The sequence below is a fragment of the Microcebus murinus genome, chromosome 9 (assembly GCF_040939455.1).
Source record: "Microcebus murinus isolate Inina chromosome 9, M.murinus_Inina_mat1.0, whole genome shotgun sequence".
Lineage (NCBI taxonomy): Eukaryota > Metazoa > Chordata > Mammalia > Primates > Cheirogaleidae > Microcebus > Microcebus murinus.
Window position 1 is genome coordinate 97,519,650 of NC_134112.1, and position 14,992 is coordinate 97,534,641.

Consider the following 14,992-nt stretch of genomic DNA (forward strand, 5'->3'; position numbering starts at 1 on the left):
ACTCGGAAATCAGTAGTCAGAACTCCCTGAACTGGCTTCCATCCAGCAAAGACCTGGGCTTGACCCTCAGTAAGGGTGGAGGCAGAGTCTCCCTGACCCCCTTGCTGGGGTTGCCTTGCAGCAGATGGATTTCACTGCGGGCCGCATGATGCCAGCAGCCTCCACTCTCAGGTTGGGTGCTGCTTTTTCCTAGCAGGGTAGACAGTCAGGGAGGCAGCTCCTGGGGTAGCCTCTTCCATCACGCTGGTTGGAGATGAAAGGAGAGAAGTACGCTAAGGCCCTGGGAGGTGTTGTAGCCCTGCCTTTCTGTTTCCCAAGAGTGCTCGTGACATCCAAGAGCAGTTACCAGGCATTTCTGAGTGGGCTGCCCCTCGAGATACCCAGCCCCCGTTGCTCAGGACGCTTAGGCAGGGCCTTGTCTGTGGGTCTTCTCTCGGGTCAGTATGATCCTTGCATCCTGGAAGCCTTTCCTGTACCAGCGAAAGGTGGGCTTCTCATGTGGCCCGGCCCCTGCTCTGATGGCTCTGCAGGTGCCGCCTCTGACTGCAGTGCTTGCAGCACTCGGCACCTGCACGGCCACTGCTCACCTGTGCACCCACAGATTTTGAACCTTTTGCTACAGTCAGGATAGTGCCAGGGGCCCTGTGTGGATGTGCTTCTGGCTGAAGCCTCTGGCATTCACTACAACAGCAGGGCTCTGCAGTGTTGTGGCTGGGGGGGGGATAAACATCAGTTGGGGGTGGAAGCACTGACTACCCTCCGGGCAGGAAAGGGCCTGTGGGCAGTATGAGTTTGCAAGTGTTTCTCAGTTCTGGGCCACGCATAGCCTTTTTGGCATCCAGGAGAGACTGTCTCTGCTTTTGGTTGCACACCCGAAAGAACAGCCCCTCCCACATCCCCAGGGAGGTCTTCCCAGGCTGTCCGAGGTCCCCTTGGCAGAAAGCCTTTGGGTTCTGGTTCTCTCACCCATGCACCACGAGGACTTAGGCAAGTTACTAATACTTAATTCCCTGGGCCTCAGTTTTATCACCTGTAATGTGAATGGATTACTTGATACAGCCTGTAAGATCCCTTTCAGCTAAAAACAGAGTTCAATGAAATGAGTACGTGGTACTGTGGAACTATATTTCGGGGAGCCGTTTCATCACGTAAACAGTTCACCCCTGGAAATGGAGCACCAGCCCAGAGGCGCCCACTTCATCAGGCCACCGTCCAAGGAACAGCTGGAGCTTGTGGGCCCAGATGAGGCTTCAGTGGCTGGAGCAGGAGCCAGTTCATGGCTTTGATTCCTTGATGGACCTCAGACTATTACAAAGGTGCCAAATAGATGACAGTAGCAATCAAATGCAAATTAGGACAGAAATGAAACATCAGACCATTTGAGGAAAGAAAGTAGAAGCTACAGGCACCTAAAATGAGCTGGCCGTTTAGACTGAGCACTTCCTTGGTTCTAGCCAAAGCTGAGGCAAAGAAGGAGATATGTTTCACTATACAGTTTTTATACAGAGAATGTTTTTTTCTTCACAATATCTGGGGAAGTAGATCTTTTTTGAGCTTACAGAGAGATGAACTTTAGTGGTGATTTTGTTTGTTTGTTTGTTTGTTTGTTTTTTAAGACAGAGTCTCTGTTGCTCAGGCTAGAGTGCCGTGGCATCAGCCCAGCTCACAGCAACCACATACTCCTGTGCTCAAGCAATCCTGCCTCGGCCTCCCGAGTAGCTGGGCCTACAGGCATGCGCCACCATGCCCGGCTAATTTTTTCTATATATATTTTTAGTTGGCCAGTTAAGTTCTTTCTATTTTTAGTAGAGACGGAGTCTTGCTCTTGCTCAGGCTGGTTTTGAACTCCTGACCTTGAGCGATCCTCCTACCTCAGCCTCCCAGAGGGCTAGTATTACAGGAATGAGCCACTTCGCCTGGCCTAGTGGTGATTTTTTGAAAGACTGTATGGACCATCCTGTTTTACAGTATCCCATGGGTACTGAGCGCACCCTTATCCTGAGCCACTGTTCTCAACAGTGCATACTCCATGAGAATCCTAACCATTCTTTACAATCCAGCTAAAATCTCACCTCCTCTAGGGAGCCTTCCCTGATTTCTCCATCCTCTGAATTCTCATAATGGGCGTTGGCTATTGATCACAGGGCTTTTAGGCCAGTCTGGCCAGCATTATGGTTTTACCAGAATGTATCACTCCTCACCCAACTTAACAACTCCTAGAAGGCTAGGGTGGTATTTTATACCTGACATCTTTGTGTATCTCCCCCATCCAACTTGCATGAGCATTGAAAGGACGGGTAAAGAGGTCTCAACTGGAGAGCAGGGAGAGGCTCTCTGGTCTTTAGTGACCAGTTCCTGCTTTGGGGAAACAGCTGTGAAGACACAGGGCTGGCAGGGGTCGGTGCGGGGACAGGTACATCTTCCTTTGGCATCACGTAAGGATTGCACCCAGTCCCAAGTCACGAAACCATCGAAGCCGGGAATATATGCGGCAGGCTGCTGGGGGCAGCACCTTGCTGCTAGAGGTGCCTCCGGAAGCCACTGATCCCTACAAAAGAAGGGATCTCTACAGAAGATAGAGAATATTGATCTCCATGGAAAAAGGGATTTTTTTCCATGGGGCCAGCACAAGGGCTCATGCCCGTAATCCCAGCATTTTGGGAGGCTGAGGTGGAAAAAAAAGAAAGAAAGAGAAGAAGGGAAGGATAGGGGAGGGGAGGGGAGGGGAGGGAAGGGAAAAGAGGGCCGGGCGTGGTGGCTCACGCCTGTAATCCTAGCTCTCTGGGAGGCCTGTAATCCTAGCTCTCTGGGAGGCCTGTAATCCTAGCTCTCTGGGAGGCTGAGGCGGGCGGATTGCTCAAGGTCAGGAGTTCAAAACCAGCCTGAGCAAGAGCGAGACCCCGTCTCTACTATAAATAGAAAGAAATTAATTGGCCAACTGATATGTATATAAAAAAATTAGCCGGGCATGGTGGCGCATGCCTGTAGTCCCAGCTACTCGGGAAGCTGAGGCAGTAGGATCTCTCCAGCCCAGGAGTTTGAGGTTGCTGTGAGCTAGGCTGACGCCACGGCACTCACTCTAGCCTGGACAACAAAGCGAGACTCTGTCTCAAAAAAAAAAAAAGAAAAGAAAAGAAAGAAAGAAAAAGGAAAGAAAAAGGAAAGGAAAGAAGGAAGGAAGGAGGGAGGGAGGGAAGGAGAAGAGAAGAAAAGAGAAAAGAAAGAAAAAGAAAAGCCCAAGGAGGAAACCAGACTTTGAGGTCTCTTCCAGCCCTGATGGAAGAAACTATCCAGCTTTATTGCGCTAGCTGCTTTCCGTATACGTGCTTCTTTCACTTAATCCTGCAGCAACCTTGTAAGAATTGCCATCTGCATTTTATATTTCAGCAAACTGCAGCTATTTATGCAAGGAGTCAGGGATCTAATCCCAAAGCCCCTGTGGATGTGCTATAAATTGATGCCTGGAATATGGGAGCCCGGCTTCCTAGGGACCCATGAGTGACGCGCGGCAGCCGGTTCAAGAGACGCATGCGCATGCGCGGATCGCCCCTGGCGGCGCATCGGCGTCGCGCGTCCTGTTGCGCATGCTCGGATCCCACTGCTTGGACGGGGATCAGCGCACCTGGTGTGTCTGCAGCTCGGTCCTGCATCCCACCCGGGCATCCCGCGCCCGGCCATGACAGCGCACTCCTTCGCCCTCCCGGTCATCATCTTCACCACGTTCTGGGGCCTCATCGGCATCGCCGGGCCCTGGTTCGTGCCGAAGGGACCCAACCGCGGGTAAGGGACGAGCGCAGGCCCTGCCGACCCCTCCCCGGCCCCCTCGCCGGGCTCGCCCCTCCACCCTGGGGCTGCGGCTTCCTGCTCTGCAGAGAGCGCCCGCGCCGGGGGCGCCAGGCGCCCTGACGCCTGCTCCGAGGTTTCTGCACCTGGGCGGCGTTTAGCCAGGGGACAGGCAGGAGGTTGGGGTGAAAGCACAGATGCAGAGGTGAAGGGTAAAGTGACATTGGAGATGATTAAGTGTCACCCGTCCCGCAGCCAGTAAAGGGCACGGATGGGCACTGATGCGATCTCTCCACTTCTTGCCAGCTGCGTGATTGGAGCAAATGTCAAGCCTCAGTTTCTTCTTCTGTAAAATGGGGATGATGACGACCCTGCCTTAGAAGGCTGCTGTGGGCATTATCCGAGATAGTGCATTTAAAACACTTACCAATGCGTGACACTTTGCATGTATTGGGTAATTTTAGCTGATATTATTTTTGGAAGGTTCCCTAGCAGATGTCTGCATGTTCACCAGCTTCTGTTGCACATTGTCTTTAGTTGTAAATACTCTCTTCCCTTAACTACAAGTTCCTAGAGGTCAGAGATTGTCTTATTCTCTATGGTCTACCCAGTGCCCAGCCAGGACTGGCTCAAGCTGCTTAGTAGTGTTGAAAGAGGGATCAAGTGCTACTTTCTCCAGCACCAACTTGAAGTGCTTTAGATGAGAGGTCATAGGCCCTGGTTTGGAATAGGTTTGGCTTCGCCTGGAGTCTGCTTGGACATAGGGGTGTTGCGTTGTTCTTTAAAGATATGCAGGGCTAAGGATCCCACAGCTGCACTTTGTGAACCGTTTTAGTGTCTCACCTCTCCTGCAAATCTTGGTGAGTTCTTTCTTCAGTCTAACTGAAATGTCTCCTGCTGCATTTTAAGCGTCTGTCTCCAGTCTTCTTTGAGTGGACACAAAGTAGTTAGTCCCTTCTCTCTTTATAACAGCTCGCTCAGCTTGAGAAATGGCTTCTGGTCTCCTTGCTTCTTACCCTGTCTTTTGGTCTATTGTTTTCCTCCCCCTTGCCTGATGAAGTTTGAATTCCACGGGCCACTCCCTGGGGGGTTGCCAAAAATGCAGCTCTGTGCAGTGCCCTTCCCCAGCATGTCTGCGTTAAGATGGAGAAATACTGGGTGATGGGGAAGGGAGATGAAGGGAAGAATTTGTAACGTAACTTGGATATGGTTAAGGTTGGCCTTTCCATAAGGTGGCACTTTAAGTTATTTTCCATCTTGCTATTCTTACACTGAGTAGACCTCAGCCTCCTGTGCCCAGGTGGCATCAGGAAGGCCAGTGGGAAAAGAGCTGACAGCAGGGGTCCTTTCTCTGGCCCTGGCAAGGCCTTCTGAGGGTGCTGGTTCCACCTGTCCTGACCTGTGTCCTCCTCTGTTGCAGGGTAATCATCACCATGCTGGTGGCCACCGCTGTCTGCTGTTACCTCTTGTAAGTACCGCTCTCCCCAGCTCAAAACCAGCCGGTTCCTTTCTCCTCCCTTCTTCCTTCTTACGCTAACCTGCTCTGCCCTCTGTCCTGGTAGTGAACACTTCTTGAAAGGCTGAATGCATAAAACACAGGAGTGGAGGCAGCCTGGAATGGCAAAGAAAGCAGGACCCAGAAGTCAGGAACTCCAGGCTCTACTTCTGGCTCTGCCATGTACGTGTTACCTGTGTAACACCCGTGGGCCGCGGTTTTCTCACCTGTGCAGGGAATGAGTTGGCCCAGCTCGGTGCTGCCTGTGCTTGCCTGGGCATCAGTTACTTGAAGAGATTGTTCAAATCCAGCTTTCGGGCCATACCCTACACCCACTGAATCACAACTCTGAAAGTCTGCACTTGGGAATTTGTATTTTGAATGAGTGCCCCCAGGTGGCTGGAATACAGTCAGCTTAGAACCACTAGGGGAGAACAGTAGTCCTCAAACTTGGGAAAGGTACCTGGGGATATAGAAAAACATTCCAAGGCATTCAAGTACTTGGACAATGTGAGGGAATCAATTCCCAGGTCCTCAGTGACCATATAGTCTCTTTCTAAAACTGCCATTCACAATAGCCATTCCCTTTTTACAAAAAAATAAATTAAAAAAAGGCTCCCCCCCATCCATCCCAATCCTGCTGGGTTACATGGCTCATGTTTAGATCATCCTGCCTGCCTGCCAAGGAAGAGGTAAGTTCAAGTTCTAGTTTCGGGGGAGGACTCTCTCATGGTTAATCAATCCACATTAGTCTGTTATTGGGTATTCAGAATCCAGAACAATCAAAACAGGACAAGTAAAGTGATGAGATTCTGATTTCTTTAAAAGACAACAGATTCTGCTGGGTGCAAGGGCTCATGCCTGTATTCCCAGCAATGCAGGAGGATCACTTGAGCCCAGGAGTTCAAATCTAGCCTGGGCAACATAGCTAGACCTCATCTCTTAATTTTTTATTTTGACACAGAGTCTCACTCTGTTGCCTGGGCTAGAGTGCTGTGGCATCAGCCTAGCTGACAGCAACCTCACATTTCCTGGTTCAAGCAATCCTCTGCCTCAGCCTCCCGAGTAGCTGGGACTACAGGTGTGCGCCACCATGCCCGGCTCATTTTTTCTATATATATTTAGTTGTTCAATTAATTTCTTTCTATTTTTAATAGAGATGGGGGTCTCACTCTTGCTCAGGCTGGTTTTGAACTTCTGACCTTGAACGATCCTCCCGCCTTGGCATCCCAGAGTGCTAGGATTACAGGCGTGAGCCACCAAGCCCGGCCTAGATCCCATCTCTTAAAAAAAAAAAAAGTAACAGATTGTTTTAAAGGCAACTGGAATATTTCCCAGGACTGCAACATTTTTTAAAATACAAAGGGTGAAACCACCTTTTTTTTTTCTTTTGAGATAGGGTCTTGCTCTGTCATCCTAGCTATAGGAACTTGGCTGCTTTACTATTTTTTTTTTTTTTTTGAGACAGGGTCTCTCTCTGTTGCCCAGGCTGGAGTGCAGTGGCGTGACCATAGCTCACTGCAACCTGGGCTCAAGCGATCCTCCTGCCTCAGCCTCCTGAGTAGCTGGAACTACAGGCATGCGCCACCACCCTGGCTAATTATTTTTTTGTAGAGACAGGGGCCTCACCATGGTGCCCATGTGGTTTTGATCTCAGCCTCAAGCAAAATACTGGGATTACAGGTGCGAGTTATCACACCTGGCCTATTTTATGTAATATTTACTATTTCCTACTTCTTACTAACAAAAAATAAATCTTGTTAAAAATAATAATTAGATGTTAACTTAAATACATGGGGACATGTGGTTTTTTCAGAATTCTCCTTGGACAGAACATCTCTAAGGCCCATTCTCTAAAGCTGTTTCTCAGTCCTTCAGGGCTTGACAGAGTGTCCTCATCTGCCCCAGGTAGGGCCTCGGAGGGGCTCGCATCTGATGGCTCAGAGACTAGGACATAAAGGATGGGGGCTGGGAGGGTGGGGGAGGCGGGGCCTACACAAGATGTGGGATAATTGCAAATACAGAATCAACACATGGGAGACGGAAAACAGGCTGCAAATTCAATGCATTCAGGCAGAAAGGTAGGGCCATTTGAAGCAAATGTCATGCCTAGAAATTATATTTACAAAACACAAACTTGGAGATAACACTGATGTCAAGCAGGTAAGGATTCCTGACGGCTTTCTGGGTGTCAGGCCCCCCACTGGCTGCTGTTGGGGAGAGAGAGGGGAAAGAGATGGATCCTCCCTGCAAAAACAGACAAAGCAGTGTTGGTCTGGTCACATGAGGTGCCCCAAGTCAGACACTTTCAGTCTTTGGGGACCTCCTCCTGTGGCAAATGAGGTTGGAAGGTTTGTCATGGATGACAGGGCCAGACAGTCACCCAGACGACCAGCAGCTGATGCCAGCTCCCAGTGAGGTCCCCGGGAAGCTACCTGAAGGACACGGGTGGGCAGGAGGCCCCCTGCTCCTCAGCTCCTCCCAGCCTGGGCTAGTGCCTTCCCCTGGCTCCTAGAAGGAGGTGATTCTAACGTGCCTCCCATCAGGCCCACCCTGTTCTGCCCCTGGAGCCTGGTGACTAGGGAACCTAGACTAGAGATGTCTAAAGGGACAGCTGGCAGCCCCCAGTCTGGGATCTTACAGACATTCTGAAAATCAGATCAAACCAGAACAGAAACCCGCAAGCGCCAGACTGAGCCCTGGTGCCTGCTGGAGTGTAGGTGGTTCCACGTGATCCTTCTTCACTCCTGAGAACACGAGTCCTGCTATCTGCTGGGTCAGTTGCACCCATCCTAGGAGAGAAGAAAAGAGTGTGACTAAGGCCTCCCCCTGGGGCCTAGGGCGGGATCCCTTCTGTGCCTGGGCTCACCCTCTCTTTGCTGTCCCTGGCAGCTGGCTCATTGCCATCCTGGCTCAGCTGAACCCCCTGTTCGGGCCCCAGCTGAAGAATGAGACCATCTGGTACGTGCGTTTCCTGTGGGAATGACCCGCCGCCACCGCTGCTGGCCCCAGGTACTGGGAGGACAGGGCATGTGGGGCCTGGGCCCCTGTGGGTGGGGAGGAAGGGAGAGGCAAAGATAAAAGCGGGGGGTCTGAGCACTGACTCCCTGCCTGCCTGGCACTGTCCTGGCCACCAGGGATGAGATGGGGACCACAGCCCCACCTCATCCTCACGGTGCTTCCTCCCAAGGCACGTCCGGGCATGGCTCATGTGGGGTTGCTAGGCCACAGGGGGGTGGCAGGTGACACAGGATGTGTTCTGAGTGGACAGAGGGAGGTGAGGGTAAGCCGAGTGACCAGCGCAGGGGCAGGGATGAGGAGGCTGTCAGGGAAAGGACGGTGGGGACAGAGTCTCCACAGCAAGGCAGTAACCCTTTGATGTGTTGTGCTTTTCAGGTGCCCCAGCTCTCTGGATGACCCTGGCCCGACTGTCCCTGGTGTCCCTGGCCTGACTGTCCCTCCCTCCCTCCTTCCCCCCATAGCTGTGTCCGGGTCCTCCTCATCCCAGCTCCGTCCTGCTGGCACCCTGGACCCACAGCTCCAGGGCCCGCCTGTTCTAGGAAGTACCGCCTTCCCAGCCAGCCCCGGGCCTCGGAGAGCCCTGAGTGCAGAGCTGGGCTAGGGCCAGGGATATCCTCTGACATTCCCACTGCTCTCCAGCTTTCCCTTCCTCCTAAGTGGGTCCTGGCTGAGGAGCTGATGCAGGTGGGATCTTTCTTTTACAAATAGGGCAGAAGCCGGGACTCAGGCCGGCCCAGGGGAGGGCACGCGTCCTTGTAGAGAAAGGAGCATCCAGCCCAGGGTGCTGCGAGCCAGGCGGGGGGTCGGGTGCCGGCCACCAGCTCTGCCACCACCCTGCTGTGAGAAGGAGGAGCTCTGTCCTGTCATGCCCAAGGCCTTCTCGAGCTCTGGCATGGAATGGAATTATTCTTTAATTTTCCAACACATGTAGATGTGAAATTTCTGAAAATACTGAAGTAAAGGAGAAACATTCACATTTAAAAAAGCAACAACGTTATTTGGGTCAAGATTGAAACCTCAGTGTTTGGCATTCTTTGTAGTTAGTTATAAAGTCACTTAAGTTGGCTTGCTGGGAAAGTTGTGTCTCAGAATATTCTGTTCACCTTCCCTCCCCACCCCAACCTGGGCCTCCATGTGTAGATAGGGCCCCTCCCTCCCAGCTGAGCATCTGAGGACAGCGGCTGCCCCAGGAGGCCTGGCTTCTGGCTCCCTGGGCTGGGGGCAGGGCAGATTTCGGCTTCGGAACCTCTCACAGCAGGTCTGAGTGTGGGAGCTGGGGTGAGGGGAATGGCACCGTGTGCTCAGGCCTCTGCCCCGATTGCGCCTGGCTCTGTGCCGGGGACGGTGGGGCACAGAAGACAGACCCTGGGGACCCCCCGCCTGGCCCTCAGTCCTCGAGGAGAGAGAGCTCAGACATGAGACACTCGCCGAGCTCCCAGCATGGAGGGGTCAGCACTCACCCAGCTTGTCTGGCCCCCAGCTGGTGCCCTGTCCTCACTGCCTCTCAGGGAAGAGAAACCAGCCTCGCTTATTTGTTGGCTACTTTTTGGCCTGCCTTCCCATTCAGCAGGCAGTGTTCTGGCACAGCGGTAGCATGCCGCGTGTCCCGCCCAGATGTCTTGGTTCTGGGTCCCACGACCCCGTTCACACTTGCTTCCCCTCCCAACCTTGGGGCCTTCCCGTGAGTGAGGCTGTCTCGTGTGACGTGTACTGAGCACCTGACTCATGTCTGATAAATGATGGTGGTGGAGAGCACAGTGTGTGGTGACAAACCCTAGCCGGCTGCCCCCTCCCGGACCCAATTCCCACTTCCGTGGGGGGTGTAGGGAGCAGGAAGGGCGCAGGCAGCTGCTGCTCTTGGAGCTGCAGTTCGGGGACACAGATGCTAAGGACGACATTTCCCTGCGACCTGGAGGGCGGACGGGCCCTGCTGATCTGCCCGGACTCAGCCCCAGCCCAGGCCCGGCAGGGGGAGGAGGAAGACCGAGGCCTGTTCAAGCGCAGCTTTGCCCGCCTCTCATCTGTGCCCCACATGGCGGCGTGCAGGCTCCGGGCTGTGCAGCAGAGCGGGGCCCCGCGTGTCCTCATCTTCCGAGGGCCAGGATCTGGCTGCTCACTGTCCTGTGTGGGGCGGTGGGGAGTGGGCAGCAGGAACCACAGGGGGGACCAGGCACCCCAACAGCAGGACTAGCTCTAGGGAAGAGCTGAAAGAAGTTCCCTGGGGGCAGGAGAGTGGGGGGAGTTTCCCTAGGGAAGACACCTAGTGGGGAACGAGACCCCTGAGAACCTGGAAGCGGCTGAAGAGCTTGGATTGATCCGAAGGGCAATGGGCGCCTCCAAAGGGTTTAAAGGGGGGGGGCGTGACCTAAGCCAATTTGATTTCTAGAGCTGTCTCTGCAGGCTGCACAACGGGAAGGGAGATTGGGGCAGGCTGTTGTTGGGGACCTAGGTGGAGGCGTGTTGCCTTGGGGGAGAAGGAGGGGACCCGGCTGGAGCTGCAGGCATGAACCCAGCTTGTGGCCAGAGCACAGCAGGAGCCTGGGGAGGGGCTGTGGCCACGTGGGGATTCCTTTGTTCCCTGCTGAGTTGGGCGTGTCGGGGCTTCCCTGTGGAGATGTCCAGTGAGTGGTCAGGTGGGTGGGTTGCCCCAGTGAGAGCTGTCAGCATAAGATAACTGAGATCTGAGGAGTGGGCTACTGGAGGGGTTCAGAGTGAGTAAAGCCCGGAATAGGGCCCCGAGGAGTCCCAGCGTTTATCGGGTAGACAGACTGAGTCAGACCCATGGAAGCTGCGGGGAGGTGTCAGCAGGCCGGAGGAGATCCAGGTGAGTATAAGTCCAGAGGAAGAGTGGATCAAGGGGAGAGAATGGTCCAGGGTATCACAGACCCCAATCGCCCTCCACCCCAAGAAGTCAAGGTCAGCTGGCAGCTTTGGTGACAGGTGGTGACACCAGACTGCAGTGGGCTGAAAGTGAAACAGTGGCATCAGGTGGGGTGGGAGAGGATCCCATGGCCCTCTGAAGCCAGACCTAGAGAGATGAAAGAACTCTAGGAGGGAAAGAAAGGAGGGACTGTCTGGAAGCCTTCACCCAGGTCCCTGTGGGTCAGGCCTGGGCCTGGGGACCGTTCTTCCTGCTCCTGCCACTGTGACTCTGAAGCCAGGCCCAGCCTGCTGCATGCCCACCACTGGGGCCTCAGGTCTGGGATGCCAAAGATCCCTGTTGGCCCATGGTTGGGGTCAGGGGTCGGGAGTAGGGTGGGTGGATCACAAAGAGTTGCTTCTCCAGCTTGGTCTCTGTTCTCTGGGTTCTTGGCTTTCACGATGTTGGATTGTTGGTGTCTTTAGACACTCCCGGGTGTGTGTCTGTCACTGAGTTCCCACTGAGCCGCCCGGGCAGCAGCCTCTGTCCTGGGAGGGGTGCGGGGAAGCTGCGTCCTGCTCTCCGGGCAGCCTCAGGACTGCACAGGGCCGGCAGCGCCTTCCCAAGCAGGTGGCCTTTGCCTTTCCTCCTGTGCAGTGCTCAGGCCAAGAGGAGGCAGCCAGGAGTCCAGGTCACTCCACCCTTCGCAGGGGCTGGTCTCCCACCCGCCCGGCGAGGACAGTGTTCCTATCAGAGGCGGGAACCTGCAGGGTGAGCGGGATTTGTCAGAGATAAACAAAGCTGGACAATAAAGCTGTGAAGACAGATTGCACTCAGTAACTACTGAGTAGGGAGGAGAGCTGCACTCCACTCCGATGTGTGTGGAGGGGACTGTAGTCGGGGGTCAGGGAGGGGAAATCGGGGGCCCAGGTTGGATCAGGGAAGTGAGAAATGGCGAAGGGCTGGCCAGTGTTGATGTGAGCAGGCCGGCAGTGTCGCCGGCTGGCAGGGGTGGAGGTTAGGGTTCTTTTCCCCCACAGACAGGGAGACAGACCTGATCCTTCTGATGATGATCTTTCAAAGGACTGGCCTTCGGGTTCTTGAGAAAGGCACTCGTGAGTTGTAGGAGAGACATACATATGTATCTCAAATGGTTTAAAATTCTAAGCCTTTTCTAGTAAATGCTCTAATAAATGGGGGGAGGTGGTCACAGGCTATCGTCAGGTGTTGGCGAGAATAAACAGTAAATTTTTTTGACAGCCTTGAACTGTTTCAGACAGGAAGTCAAAGGGGGACCAGGTGGTCCCAGGAATGCAGCCCTGGGCTTCCAGAAGCCATGCTGGGGTTGGTCCAGTCTCTTGGTGCAGGTCCCGTCTCTTGGTGCAGGGGTTTGGACGTCGTTAGGTACCGAGACTTCTTTTATAGTGCCCAGTTTCAAGCAAGACCCCCCTCCCCCGATGTGGGAGGCACATCAGTAAATGGCAGCCTCTGATACAGGGGCTCAGAGAACCTGCACAGAGCAAAAGATTTCTACAAACGGGCAGTGCCTGGGAGTAGGGTACCCCTGAACCTTACCAAGTGGCAGAGTGGGAGGCGGCCTTGGAGACCACCCTGGGACAGAACACAAAGCCCACTGAGAGAAGCAAAGGTAGCCGAGGAAGCTGCACGCAGCGTGTGGCCGACAGAGGGCAGAGTCTGCATGCAGGATTGAAGCCTCCAGAGAGCCCAAGTCCAATTTAAGCAACACCGATGGGAACATACGGTGCCAATGTTAGAGAGTAGTCCTAGGGCAATAGCTTTGAGCATGGAGGAGCAATAATTCTCCTGACAAAATCATTGCCTGGATGAAATGTCCTTCAAGGATATTTAGTAGTATCAATGGCTAACGTTTATTGAGCAGTTACTAGGTGCCAGGCACTGCTTGGGAAACCAAGTGACAAAGTGGAGGTAACCTGCCAACGTTGCACCCCTCTGATCCCAGGCTTCCCAAACAATCTTCTGTGACTTTTTCCTACTTCAACATCCCTGAGAGATCTGGCACATTCCTATCTATAACAGGGACTCCTGTCATCCTAGATTCCCAGTGGGGAGAGGCGAGAGGGAGGTGCTATTCCTGCTGGCCACAGGGTCACCTCTCCCTGCCGCAGCCCCCAAAGCATAGTGCTCGATTAATTTGGGTTGCTTTGAACAGAAATAGGATCATTGATAATTCTGGAAATGTGAGGAGCCAAATAATCTCCTTGCCTGTTTATAAATCTTGGGGTTTCTGGGAATCAAGCAAGTTGGCAGCTACCACAGTTCTGCTTGACTTGTAACACCAGAAAAGTGAGGGCAGATGACCAAAGTCCTGTGTGAATTCGGGCCACACTCCAGGTTTACAAAGATCAAAGAGAATTTCTCACTGGGGAGATGTTGGTTAAAGGATACAAAATTTCAGTTAGACAAGAGGAACAAGTTCATAGATCTAGTATATTAACATGGCAACTTAGTTAATGACAATGTGTAATGTACACTTGAAGTGTATGAGAGTAGATTTTAAGTGTTCTCACCACAAAAAAATGAAAAGTGTGTCAGGTGATACACATGTTAATTAGCTGGATTTAGCCATTCCACATATTTCAAAACATCTCGTGTATACCATAAAATACATACGATTTTTATTTGTCGATTTAAAAAAAAAATAACTTTTAAAGAAAGAATCCCTCAAAACAAAACAACCCTTAGAATACTGGGACCAAAGCCCGGGCTGTTACGACAGAGTGCCGGATGGAGCCAGACCAGACTTGGGCAAGCTTTCCCGCGGGGCCCACGCAGGCAGGCCCACGCGGGGCTGGAGGCCGGGGCTTTAGGGTCACGCCGCAGACTCAGCCTGCAGTGCCGTTTCTCCGTGTGGAACAATAACCTGGAATGCTTGAAAATGCAGCTTCCGGGCCCCACACCACACCCTGCTGGATTAGCACCTCACCGATGGGACTCTAGACTTCACATGTGAAACCAGATCCCACAGGTCCTTGTGCTAACGGGCCCTCTAGGACAGGGTTTTCAGCCTCGGCACTGCTGACAGGGGGAGATACATCTCTAGTTTTTTGGGGGTGGGGAGTGGGGGAGGGCACCGCCCTGTGCATTGTAGGGTGCTTAGCAGCCGTCCTGCCGTCTCTCCAGATGCTCACAGAACCCCTCTCTCTGCTCCTTGCTGGCACAGCCGTAACTACCTCCAGCCATTTCGAAATGTTCCCCGGGGCCTCCACCTTTGGGAACCGCTACTCTAGAGCCTCAGCCCCTCAGGCGATTTCCAAACTTAGTTGTCAGTGCAGAGCCCCCTGCAAAGGAGGCTGGGAGGCACCGAGGGCAGCTGGGGTCCTGAGCGCCTGTGAGCCTTTCATCCGCGTTGGCAGCAGGGCCTGGAGCTTCTGACCCCGAGACCGCGCCCAGCAGGTTTCTGGGATCGTGGGGTATCCGGGCGGGCACTGGTCCCAGCGCCCGGCAGTCAGCCAGTGGGCTGGTGCTCTCCAGAGGCCGGCACTGCCCCGAGCCCAGCAGAACCGGAGCTCACCTGGCAGGCGTCTGCCTGAAGGGGGTGGTAGATCTGGTTGGGATATTCCCAGAAACCCTCAGGACCCCTCCTTGGCTCCCTGACTGCAGGATGAAGGGCCATTATGGCAGCCAGGGTCTTCCTCCCTGCTGAATGGTCAGCGATCGTCCCCTGACAAAGGTCTGGGACATATGGGGCAGCGACTGCTCATCTTCTCATTCTGCATCTCCCACAGCAGGAACCCTGGACTCTGAATTACTGCGGATTCTGCAACCTAGGTCAGCTGTGATGTCAGCAGCCA

At 53.6% G+C, this 14,992-nt stretch overlaps 1 protein-coding gene across 2 annotated transcripts; it reads left to right on the plus strand.

Annotated features, from left to right (window-relative positions):
* The first annotated feature begins 3,576 nt into the window (after positions 1-3,576).
* On the plus strand, positions 3,577-10,051 carry ATP6V0E2 (ATPase H+ transporting V0 subunit e2). Of its 2 annotated transcripts, XR_012921049.1 has the most exons (5): positions 3,577-3,780; positions 5,204-5,251; positions 7,095-7,186; positions 8,171-8,290; positions 8,675-10,051. XR_012921049.1 is itself a non-coding variant. In XM_076006712.1 (4 exons), the coding sequence occupies exons 1-3, from the start codon at positions 3,677-3,679 to the stop codon at positions 8,262-8,264; spliced, it is 246 nt and encodes an 81-aa protein (XP_075862827.1). In that variant the 5' UTR covers positions 3,578-3,676; the 3' UTR covers positions 8,265-8,290; positions 8,675-10,051. The 2 variants fall into 2 exon arrangements, 1 of the variants encoding a protein (XP_075862827.1); XM_076006712.1 differs by lacking the exon at positions 7,095-7,186 and having other exon boundaries at positions 3,578-3,780.
* Positions 10,052-14,992: the final 4,941 nt, after the last annotated feature.

Coding starts and splice junctions, on each gene's coding strand:
- ATP6V0E2 (XM_076006712.1), top strand. CDS start 3,677: ATGACAGCGCACTCCTTCGCCCTCCCGGTCATCATCTTCACCACGTTC. Junction 3,781..5,203: donor CCGAAGGGACCCAACCGCGG/GTAAGGGACGAG, acceptor CCTCTGTTGCAG/GGTAATCATCACCATGCTGG. Junction 5,252..8,170: donor GCTGTCTGCTGTTACCTCTT/GTAAGTACCGCT, acceptor TGTCCCTGGCAG/CTGGCTCATTGCCATCCTGG.